The 12,893-nt window shown below is 38.0% G+C and overlaps 1 protein-coding gene across 3 annotated transcripts in view; it reads right to left on the bottom strand.

Moving 5' to 3' along the window:
• LOC131946629 (leucine-rich repeat and coiled-coil domain-containing protein 1) overlaps positions 1-12,893 on the bottom strand; it is a 250,854-nt gene that overhangs the window by 48,621 nt on the left and 189,340 nt on the right. For all 3 annotated transcript variants that reach the window (XM_059307559.1, XM_059307561.1, XM_059307560.1), the window contains exons 12-13: positions 7,473-7,607; positions 450-589 (exon numbers count right to left, since the gene is read on the bottom strand). In XM_059307559.1, coding sequence (XP_059163542.1) covers positions 450-589; positions 7,473-7,607 — 275 coding nt within the window. The remainder of the gene's footprint in view (positions 1-449; positions 590-7,472; positions 7,608-12,893) is intronic.

The following is a 12,893-nucleotide window of genomic DNA, read 5'->3' as shown; positions in this document are numbered from 1 at the left end:
GCATGAAAAATTTAAAGCTCAGCATATACATCTATCAAGACTAATGAAGAAAGTCAAAAGATAAATTATAATTAAACAAGGGAAGAACATAAATCCAGGAAAGGGTTACAAAACTTGGCTGGAATGAAGCAACATAAAAGTCAGTTAAAACTGCCATATATCAAGGTCTTAAACAAGAATTAAGTAGAACCAAAAGTAGACCACACCTGCGAAGATTAAAGTTAGTTAAAACTGCCATATATCAAGGTATTAAACAAGTATAACGTAGAGCCAAAAGTAGACCGTACTTGTGAAGATTTGAGTCAGTCAAAACTGCCATATATCAAGTTATTAAAAAAGTATAAAGTAGAGCCAAAAGTAGACCATACTTGTGAAGATTAAAGTCAGTTAAAACTGCCATATATCAAGGTGTGAAACAAGTATAAAGTAGAACCAAAAGTAGACAATACTTGTGCTGGTTTTCCCTCAGTGCCAGCGTCTCCTGCAGCTGGTGGAGCTGACTCTTGGTGGAGTCGAGTGAGTGCTTCAACAGCTCCACCTCCCGCGTCATGCTGGACGCTCGGTGCTGGGCCTCTTGGAGCTTTTTATTCTGGGGAATACGTGCTCACGTTTAACACATAGGTGTTATCTTACACGTTTAACACATAGGTGTAATCTTACACGTATTCACGTTTAACACATAGGTGTAATCTTACATGTGCTTACACTTAACTATTGCTTTAATCTTACACGTGCTTACATTTAATCACTGCTGTAAGCTTATACGTGCTCACACGTAAGTATTTATATTACGTTAATCTTAACCGTAGACTACACTCATATTTATATTCTGGAAAATAGTGTACGTCCCCTTCCCCCTCCTTAAAATTCAAATAATTTTGAACTGCGTTTTTAAAAAAAAAAAGATATTAACATAGCTGTGTTGTGTATATTGATGACTCTTTAATAACATTTACAAAATTTCTAAAACATGTATTAAAAAACCTTTCAGATTAAATACAAAAATTCATTTTTAAAATGCAAAAGTTTGACGTCACATTCTACGTTACACACTGTCCAAAGGTCCGAATTTCTCCTATCCCCTATGATTGTAACGTCATTTACAGATAACCACCCTGACATGGTATAAATCATTAAACCTGGTGATTACCCCTGCATGAAATGACAATACTCCAGCCAGACTTTAACATAGCAAGGACGAATTAATGTCACAAGGATGAATTAATGTTTCAAGGACGAATTAATGTCTCGTGGATGAATTAATGTCTCAAGGACGAATTAATATCCCAAGGACGAATTAATGTCTCATGGACAAATTAATGTCTCAAGGACGAATTAATGTCCCAAGGAAGATTTAATGCCCCAAAGACGAATTAATGTCCCAAGGACGAATTAATGTCACAAGGACGAATTAATGTCTCAAGGACGAATTAATGGCCCAAAGACGAATTAATGTTCCAAGGACGAATGAATGTCACAAGGACGAATTAATGTCACGAATTAATGTCTGAAACAAAATATCACACTGAACTCAGCTATGGAAACTATCAACCAAACCGATTTTAATCTCACATTGGTAAAATACTCCTGTCATCATCACAATGATTCAATACAAATAAAACAAAAACAACAACACCACCACCACCTCCCCAGTTGATGTTCAAATTTCCAGGCACTTCTAAATCACGTGACAACCTCTTATTTCTAGACGTGATTCCGTGCAACCCCAGTACCACCAAACAAGTCACAGGCAATCACGAGAAAAAAAATCTCGTTTTTTTTTCCTCGTAAATTTTTTTTTCATCTTGGCAAAAACTCTGTGATGAGGAGGGGAGGGGGGTTAGGGGTAAAAAAATGTGGGAAGGAGATTACGTCCCCTTCTATCAGATTACAGAAGGTTATCACAGTGCATTAAAGAACATTCGAGACGGCGAATATGACTGGATGGAAACATTTGGGGGAGGGGGGAAAGGTGGGGGGGGGGGGGTGGAGGTTTGAACAGGGAGTTCACAGTCGTAGAAACACAAAACATTACTTTCTCTAACAACAGTAGGCCGACATTACTTTCTCTAAACAAATCTACTTACATTACTTTCTCTAAACAAATCTACTTACATTACTTTCTCTAAACAAATCTACTTACATTACTTTCTCTAAACAAATCTACTTACATTACTTTCTCTAAACAAATCTACTTACATTACTTTCTCTAAACAAATCTACTTACATTACTTTCTCTAAACAAATCTACTTACATTACTTTCTCTAAACAAATCTACTTACATTACTTTCTCTAAACAAATCTACTTACATTACTTTCTCTAAACAAATCTACTTACATTACTTTCTCTAAACAAATCTACTTACATTACTTTGTCTAAACAAATCTACTTATATTACTTTCTCTAAACAAATCTACTTACATTACCTTTTTCTAAAGAAAAATTCTTACAATACTTTTTCTAAAGAAGAATTATTTTCTTACAATACTTTATCTAAACAGGAATTCTTACATTTCTTTCTCTAAACAAATCTACGTACATTACTTTCTCTAAAGAAGAATTCTTACATTACTTTCTCTAAACAATAATTCTTACATTACTTTCTCTGAACTTGAATTCTTTCATTACTTTCTAATGCCCAGTATGCGTACATTACTTTCTGTTTGCACCCGAAGGTTACGTACATTACATTCTGCCCCAAAGTTTTCCATTATATTATATTCTATCATCCCCCCTCCCCAAATCGGCATTCCTTACTTTCCACCCTCCCAGTCGTAGTCGACCATTGCTTTCAACCCCACCCCTCCCCTGTCTTCCTTCCTTCTTTAGTCATCTTTGCTCTTTTAGGAACATAGGGCCTCCACCATTTCCTCCCTCCCTCCGTAGTCTATGTTCGTTATTTTCTCCCCCCTCCTCAGTCCATAGCTTTCCACCCACCCCCTCCCGTCTATGTAGGTTATTTCTCTCCCCCCCCCCAGTCGTATGCGGCCATAGCTTTCTACCCCACCCCCTCCCCAGTCTATGTTCGTTATTTTCTCCCCTCCCCCACCTCAGACCATAGCTGTCCACCCCACCCCCTCCCGTCTATGTATGTTATTTGTTCCGTCCCCCCCCCCCAGTCGTATGCGGCTATAGCTTTCCACCCCACCCCCTCCCGTCTATGTATGTTATTTGTTCCGTCCCCCCCCCCAGTCGTATGCGGCTATAGCTTTCCACCCCACCCCCTCCCCAGTCTATGTATGTTATTTTCACCCCTCCCACCAGTCTGCGTAGCCTACATTCTCCAGATGAATTTGTCACTCTGTCAAAATGCGATAACCAGAGAATTTGTTATCTCCTCAAATACACAGGTCTGACATTTCACAGGCTCTAATTAGTCTACACTTTTTGATTTACAACGTGCTACTACTCAGTGGCATCGCTAGGTTGGGTGACACCCGGTGCGGCACTTTATTCTGTCACCCCTCCCCCTACACACACCAAAGAAAAAACAAGTATATAAATAAATAAATAAATAAATAAATAAATAAATAAATAAATAAATATATATATATATATATATATATATATATATATATATATATATATATATATATATATAATTTATTTACGTGAGTGTATGTATTGTCGACCTTGTAACTCTAATTATTCATTAACTGAAATGGTAAAATGAGTTTTTCCTCTTTATATTTTGCAATCTTTCGTCTTGGTGTCACCCCCATAAATGGTGTCACCCAGTGCTGTCCGCACCCCCGCCCCCGCCTCGCGACGCCTCTGCTACCACTAAATACTAAATACCTGTTGATTTATAATGTGCTACCACTAATTACTAATGAGTAGATTGTGTTTTTTTTTACCAGGAGACCGAGTCACCAAATACTCCGAGCAACAGAATGTTCTCGATACTCACAGGTAGGGGAGGTACCGTGGCATTAGGATCAACAGTGGCGTTACTAGACAGGGACTGAGAAGGGGGGTGCGGACTGTACCAGGTGACACTATCCAGAGGGTGACACCATAAAAATGTAACAAATTTTAATAAGAGCGCCTGCCTTTTTCTAGTTACTGTTAAGTACATTATTAAACAAAGGCCAACACCAACATGGATGACGTACCGGGTTTCACTCAACCTAGTGACGCCCCTGGGTGGGGTTGACACTAAATTGCCTTATATTTTAATTATGTCTTATACAAGTATGTAAAACGGCTGAGTGGAGTGACATACGGAATTGACGTACCGGGTTTCACCCAACCTATTGACTCCCCTGGACGTCCTCTCATGTCGTTTACAAACTCCACGCCGTGACTCATTAAAAACAACAACCTTCATCAGTTGTGTTCGAATTGCTGTGTGTGTATTAGCCGTATAGAGCCCCCCACCATCCCCCCGCTAGCCCAGTGTTCATAAAATTACGGCTCCGGAGCCACATGTGACTCTTTGAAAAAAAAAAACAACGCCGTTAATAAATAAGTTCATGAACGTGCACTAAGACCACAGCTTAGACATACAGTTCAACGTGTACAACCCTGTTTTCATTCAGCTTCTAAAGTTTCATGTAACTAATTACAAGTACAGCCTTCAGTGCGATCATGCTGAATATAATTAGCAAACATAATTAAAAAAATTCATAAAAAACGTTTTAATAACAAGCTTTTATGTAACAATGCACTAAAAAGTAGAAAGTAATTATAGACTACTATTTAAATAACTATAAAGAAAAGCGTGGGTCACTTTAGTATCTATTGGATACCTTTACTAATGTTAAGGAAGACACCCACGCTTTTCTTTATAGTTATTTAAATAGTAGTCTATAATTTATTTTCTACTTTTTAGTGCATTGTTACATAAAAGCTTGTTATTAAAACGTTTTTTATGAATTTTTTTTTCAGTACTTTACATGTTTTATTTACTATAGAGTTACATGACTAAAAACCATTGCGCGCCTACTGAACATTACGTTCAGTAGGCGCGCAATGGTTTTTGAACGCAGCCATTACGTGATGGCGCAGCTATTGAAGGTGATGACGCGTGTGGTGTGGTTGGCTAGATATGCCTACTAATTCGGTCCAAATTTTAATTAATTCATTAAAAATCAATTAGGCATCGAATTAAGTCAAATTTAGTTTCAGATTGCATTGTCTTCATGTCTTGACCCACGTGCCAACTGTGAATCGTATCGGTCAAGTAGAACTGTCCGAATTTTCACTCCTGTGTTTCCGTCTAGACAGACTGACGAGGAAGTGAGTTAAATAAAAGCTTGTAAAAAAATTCATAAAAAAAAAAATTCATAAAAAACGTTTTAATAACAAGCTTTTATGTAATGATGCACTAAAAAGTAGAAAATAAATTATAGACTACTATTTAAATAACTATAAAGAAAAGCGTGGGTCACTTTAGTATCTATTGGATACCTTTACTAATGTTAAGGAAGACACCCACGCTTTTCTTTATAGTTATTTAAATAGTAGTCTATAATTTATTTTCTACTTTTTAGTGCATCATTACATAAAAGCTTGTTATTAAAACGTTTTTTATGAATTTTTTTTTCAATACTTTACATGTTTTATTTACAATAGAGTTACATGACTAAAAACCATTGCGCGCCTACTGAATATCACGTTCAGTAGGCGCGCAATGGTTTTTGAACGCAGCCATTACGTGGTCGTGATGGCGCAGCTATTGATGACGCGTGTGGTGTGGTTGGCTAGATATGCCTACTAATTCGGTCCAAATTTTAATTAATTCATAAAAAATCAATTAGGCATCCAATTAAGTCAAATTTAGATTCAGATTGCATTGTCTTCATGTCTTGACCCACGTGCCAACTGTGAATCGTATCGGTCAAGTAGAAGTTTCCGAATTTTCACTCCTGCGTTTCCGTCTAGACAGACAGACTGTCGACTGACGAGGAAGTGAGTTAAATAAAAGCTTGTAAAAAACGTTTTAATAACAAGCTTTTGTGTAATGATGCACTAAAAAGTAGAAAATAAATTATAGACTACTATTTAAATAACTATAAAGAAAAGCGTGGGTCACTTTAGTATCTATTGGATACCTTTACTAATGTTAAGGAAGACACCCACGCTTTTCTTTATAGTTATTTAAATAGTAGTCTATAATTTATTTTCTACTTTTTAGTGCATCATTACATAAAAGCTTGTTATTAAAACGTTTTTTATGAATTTTTTTTTCAATACTTTACATGTTTTATTTACAATAGAGTTACATGACTAAAAACCATTGCGCGCCTACTGAATATCACGTTCAGTAGGCGCGCAATGGTTTTTGAACGCAGCCATTACGTGGTCGTGATGGCGCAGCTATTGATGACGCGTGTGGTGTGGTTGGCTAGATATGCCTACTAATTCGGTCCAAATTTTAATTAATTCATAAAAAATCAATTAGGCATCCAATTAAGTCAAATTTAGATTCAGATTGCATTGTCTTCATGTCTTGACCCACGTGCCAACTGTGAATCGTATCGGTCAAGTAGAAGTTTCCGAATTTTCACTCCTGCGTTTCCGTCTAGACAGACAGACTGTCGACTGACGAGGAAGTGAGTTAAATAAAAGCTTGTAAAAAACGTTTTAATAACAAGCTTTTGTGTAATGATGCACTAAAAAGTAGAAAATAAATTATAGACTACTATTTAAATAACTATAAAGAAAAGCGTGGGTCACTTTAGTATCTATTGGATACCTTTACTAATGTTAAGGAAGACACCCACGCTTTTCTTTATAGTTATTTAAATAGTAGTCTATAATTTATTTTCTACTTTTTAGTGCATCATTACACAAAAGCTTGTTATTAAAACGTTTTTTATGAATTTTTTTTTCAGTACTTTACATGTTTTATTTACAATAGAGTTACATGACTAAAAACCATTGCGCGCCTACTGAACATCACGTTCAGTAGGCGCGCAATGGTTTTTGAACGCAGCCATTACGTGATGGCGCAGCTATTGAAGGTGATGACGCGTGTGGTGTGGTTGGCTAGACATGCCTACTAATTCGGTCCAAATTTTAATTAATTCATAAAAAATTAATTAGGCATCCAATTAAGTCAAATTTAGTTTCAGATTGCATTGTCTTCATGTCTTGACCCACGTGCCAACTGTGAATCGTATCGGTCAAGTAGAACTGTCCGAATTTTCACTCCTGCGTTTCCGTCTAGACAGACAGACCGACGAGGAAGTGAGTTAAATAAAAGCTTGTAAAAACATCGCTTTTGATAATATAAACACAAATAAAATAAACACATGCAAAATGCTGTGGTATCAGCAATCTCAAGTTAAATTGTTGAAAATACACTAACATAATTGTACCAGTTTCTTTGAAACTAATTTAAAAAAAAATAATTTGTTAAAACGGCAGTCTGTTTTATCCATACAGTAGTTTCTAGCCCATTAATTAAGATAATCAGCCGGTTACCTTACGCCAGCCAATTAGTTAAGGTGGTTAATTAGTTACCTGATGAACGCGCTCGGTCATATCTTCAGCTTCTTTTCTGGCCAGACTTTTTTCTGCCTCCTTCAAAGTTTCCTGGCATCTTAACTCTCTGTTCTCGGCATCGAGAAGTTTCTGCTTCAGTTCGGCAGTCTTGGTCTGTGGGTAGGGGAATGGTGGGTAGAAATAGGGGGTAGAAATGGTGGGTAGAAACGGTGGGTAGAAATGGTGGGTAGGGGAATGGTGGGTAGGGGAATGGTGGGTAGAAATGGTGGGTAGGGGAATGGTGGGTAGAAATGGTGGGTAGAAATGGTGGGTAGAAATGGTGGGTAGGGGAATGGTGGGTAGAAATGGTGGGTAGAAAAGGTGAGTAGAAATGGTGGGTAGAAATGGTGGGTAGAAATGGTGGGTAGAAATGGTGGGTAGAAATGGTGGGTAGAAATGGTGGGTAGGGGAATGGTGGGTAGAAATGGTGGGTAGAAATGGTGTCTAGAAATGATGGGTAGAAATAGTGGTTAGAAATGGTGGGTAGAAATGGTGGCTAGAAATGATGGGTAGAAATGGTGGGTAGAAATGGTGTCTAGAAATGGTGTCTAGAAATGGTGGCTAGAAATGGTGGCTAGAAATGGTGGCTAGAAATGGTTGTTATAATACTAATAGACTAGTACGACGTGGACGGCGTGGTCGGATGGTAGAGCTTACGACAACTAACTCGACAGTCCTGAGCTCGGATCCCAAACGGGAAAATATGATGACGATATTATGATTTAATTGTAGATAGTTTTGTTACACGTTTTTTACTTTCTCGTATATACGTAGTATAGAGAAAGTATTGTAATCGTGCAAAAAAAAAATCGAGATTTTTACAAATCTCGACGTTTTACACCTCACTAATACGGAAAAACATAATTTTGCAATCTTGTCCGTATGTCTGTGTGTGTGTGTCTGTGTGTAAACACGATTACTTGAGTACCGTTACAGCTAGGTTGATGAAATTTTATATATAAGTATTATATCAAAATCGTAGATCCGTATCAACTTTTGAGCGATTTCCGATAACCGGAAGTGGTACTTTTTCTACTTAGAATTTTTCAAAAGCCTATAACTTGAGTACTAATTCAGATAGATAAATGAAATTTCACATGTAAGTAAAAGATCTAATTCTCTACCTTCTATTAAATTTTGAGTAATTTCCGTTGACCGGAAGTACTAATTTACGCTATTTCCGATTTCTCAAAAACGCATGTAAATTTATAAAGTACTAATAATATTGCGCACTATTACGCACATTTGGTTTTGGTGCTCGCTTGGTGCGCAATTTTTTTTCTACTAGATTTTATTCTATTTTTAAAAGTTTAAGTAAACAAAAATCATGTCTATATTCCGAGTTGATCCCACGTAGTGTTATATTAGAATATTCGAGAAAGTTTAGGGGAGATCACTCCCGGTTTATTTCATTAGTTATACATCGGTCCTGTAATTCTATTATATTATTACGTAATTAAACTTTTTTCTTTTAGCTGGTTGCTTTTACTTCGTTTACAAATATTTGTTTAAATACTATTTTAATGTCCAATAATGTTTTTAAATTACAAACCTAACCAAGTGAATACACATCGTCTGGTATTGCTGGCCGTAAAGTGTGAACTAACTAGTAGCCTACAGATGGGCGGGTAGTGAGCTGTTCTCACCATGTACACAAAAGTGTAACATAACAATCAACACAAGCATACACAGACTTACACATAGCAATACACAAGAATAACATACATATATATAGAGAGAAACTTAAACACAAATACATACACAACCAAGCTCATAAACAGACAAAAATCACTAACATACACACTGATATACAGAATACAAATACACAGACTTACAGGCAAAACAAACACGGACACACACAGAAAAACATTTCCATGATAGAATGCAGAAAGAGAAAGGACAAGACCGTAGTCCATTCAGCCCCAGCTAGCCCTAGCTAAGATAGGCCGTCCATTCAGCCCTAGCTAAGATAGGCCGTCCATTTAGCCCAGCTAAGATAGGCCGTCCATTTAGCCCAGCTAGCCTTAGCTAAGATAGGCCGTCCATTCAGCCCCAGCTAGCCCTAGCTAAGATAGGCCGTCCATTCAGCCCCAGCTAGCCCTAGCTAAGATAGGCCGTCCATTCAGCCACAGCTAGCCCTAGCTAAGATAGGCCGTCCATTCAGCCCCAGCTAAGATAGGCCGTCCATTCAGCCCCAGCTAGCCCTAGCTAAGATAGGCCGTCCATTCAGCCCCAGCTAGCCCTAGCTAAGATAGGCCGTCCATTCAGCCCCAGCTAGCCCTAGCTAAGATAGGCCGTCCATTCAGCCACAGCTAGCCCTAGCTAAGATAGGCCGTCCATTCCGCCCCAGCTAAGATAGGCCGTCCATTCAGCCCCAGCTAGCCCTAGCTAAGATAGGCCGTCCATTCAGCCCCAGCTAGCCCTAGCTAAGATAGGCCGTCCATTCAGCCCCAGCTAGCCCTAGCTAAGATAGGCCGTCCATTCAGCCACAGCTAGCCCTAGCTAAGATAGGCCGTCCATTCCGCCCCAGCTAAGATAGGCCGTCCATTCAGCCCCAGCTAGCCAAAGATAGACGGCAGACAGTCGTTGGTCACCGAGTGATAACGTGGCCCGTGAGAATGTTGCCGTCCATCATCACACATAACAAAGCGGCAACTGTTTGTGCCGACAGCTCCATTACATGGGGGGGGGGGGGGGTGATGCGGGCATTTATCATACACTCTTGGTCGGTCTCTCTCTCCATATATGCATCATGTATATATATATATATATATATATATATATATATATATATATATATATATATATATATTAGGCATATATATATATACATATTAGGCATATAATATATATATATATATATATATATATATATATATATATATATATATATATATATTATATGCCTAATGTATATATATATATATATATATATATATATATATGTATGTATGTACACATAAAGATACTTAAAAAAAAAGATGTCTACGGTTACTCTATGCTTCGGCTTGGGGCTCAGCAGCCAAAACAAACGCTATCAAAAAAAATTCATTAAAAACGTTTTAATAACAAGCTTTTATGTAATGATGCACTAAAAAGTAGAAAATAAATTATAGACTACTATTTAAATAACTATAAAGAAAAGCGTGGGTCACTTTAGTATCTATTGGATACCTTTACTAATGTTAAGGAAGACACCCACGCTTTTCTTTATAGTTATTTAAATAGTAGTCTATAATTTATTTTCTACTTTTTAGTGCATCATTACATAAAAGCTTGTTATTAAAACGTTTTTAATGAATTTTTTTTTCAGTACTTTACATGTTTTATTTACAATAGAGTTACATGACTAAAAACCATTGCGCGCCTACTGAACATTACGTTCAGTAGGCGCGCAATGGTTTTTGAACGCAGCCATTACGTGATGGCGCAGCTATTGAAGGTGATGACGCGTGTGGTGTGGTTGGCTAGACATGCCTACTAATTCGGTCCAAATTTTTATTAATTTATAAAAAATTAATTAGGCATCCAATTAAGTCAAATTTAGTTTCAGATTGCATTGTCTTTATGTCTTGACCCACGTGCCAACTGTGAATCGTATCGGTCAAGTAGAACTGTCCGAATTTTCACTCCTGCGTTTCCGTCTAGACAGACTGACGACAGACAGAGGAAGTGAGTTAAATAAAAGCTTGTAAAAATTGACAAAGTTCAGAACATTGGTTTGAGAATAATGACAGGAGCCATGAGAACAACGCCTATAAAAGCTATGGAGGAAACAGCCGCTCTTAGCTCAATAGAAGAAAGAAGATTATCAAATATCCTCACTCAATACACAAAGCTAGAGGCACTGGAAAACCACAATCTAAAACACAAACTCCAGAAGCCTAGTCCATCAAACAGACTTCAAAGAACAAGTTTTATTGAAGAAGCAAAAAATCTAATAAATAAATGTGAAATAGAAAACATCATTCCTGAAACAATCAAAACTTAAAACCTCTCCCTGCCGTGGATCTCCCACCAGACATTAATCATCAGAGACTCAATAGACACCATAGATAAAAAAAATCTGATTATGATCAAGAAGAACTAAAGAAAATAATAAATAAGCACATAAAGGATCAGTACCCCAGGATTACCTGGGATTAGAGTTTTCACAGATGGCTCAGCTGAAGATGCCACAAAAAATGGCGGGGCTGGCGTCCTTATTGAATGACCAAACGGAGTAAGCCTGGAAAAGTCAATAGCCACAGGCAGCCTATCCGATAACTTTAGAGCAGAAAAAGAAGCTTTAAAGCATGCAGCAAACCTCCTAGCAGAACACCCTGAATCTCCAAATAGTTAGATAGTATTTCTTACAGATGCTAAATCTGTCCTGCAATCCCTAAAAAAAAAACCAGAATCCTATACTCAATCATTCGGGACAGCACTTGAAAGGCTACAAAATACCTGCAGCAGAATTGTGCTGCAGTGGATCCCGGGCCACTGCCCGATACAAGGAAATGAGATCGCGGACCAGCTGGCAAAAAATTGGGGGAAAGAAAAAACAACCAGAAATCTCGCTACATCCAAAAGAAATAAAAAGAATAATAAAAAACAAACAAACAAAAATGTGGTCCGTCACACACCCATACTACAAAAAAAGACGATGGATATTACAATCTGACACGAAAGCAACAATACATAATCTTTAGACTTAGAACAGGCCACAACAGACTAAAACAGCACATGTATAAAAAACTAAAAATTGGGTGTGGCGAAATATGCCTTTGTGGCAAGGCCCCGGAGAATACGGAGCACGTCCTTCAAGAATATTCTTTATATAACAAGGCGCGATCCAAACACTGGCCCCTACACACCCCACTCAAGGAAAAACTATATGGGGCACCCGCTGATCTGGAGACCACAGTCCAGTTCATACACGAAGTTGGGCTTGTTGTTTAAATCCTCCATCTTATACCAAATTAAGAACGAAGAAGAAGAAGGTTACTCTACTGCACACACTGAGCAGCATATACAAACACGTGTGACCGTAACGTAAAGAACACTGATCGCCGTTTCTCATGGCGCTACACAAGTGCAGGAAGGTTATGTTGGTTCTTGTTGATTAAGGCGCCAGCTTCTTGACATTTTTTTAAAGAGATCCTCAACTTTTTTCTCCCCCAAACCACTGTTTGTGAAATCATAAAAAAAATCTTAAGATCAAAAGCCACTGATCCCCTTCTCTTCCCCATGCCACACCCGGCCACGTCTCTGTTGATGACACAATATGACACGCTACACCCCATCACCCCCGTCACAGAACTATCAAGTCGGTCATCTACCTCACACCACACTAATGCCACACCACACTGATGCCACCCCCACACCACACTAATGCCACACCACACTGATGCCACCCCC

This window comes from Physella acuta, unplaced genomic scaffold (genome assembly GCF_028476545.2).
Source record: "Physella acuta isolate Inbredline_101_S28 unplaced genomic scaffold, ASM2847654v3 ptg000566l, whole genome shotgun sequence".
Classification (NCBI taxonomy): Eukaryota; Metazoa; Mollusca; class Gastropoda; family Physidae; genus Physella; species Physella acuta.
This window is presented reverse-complemented; position numbering and strand designations above follow the sequence as displayed.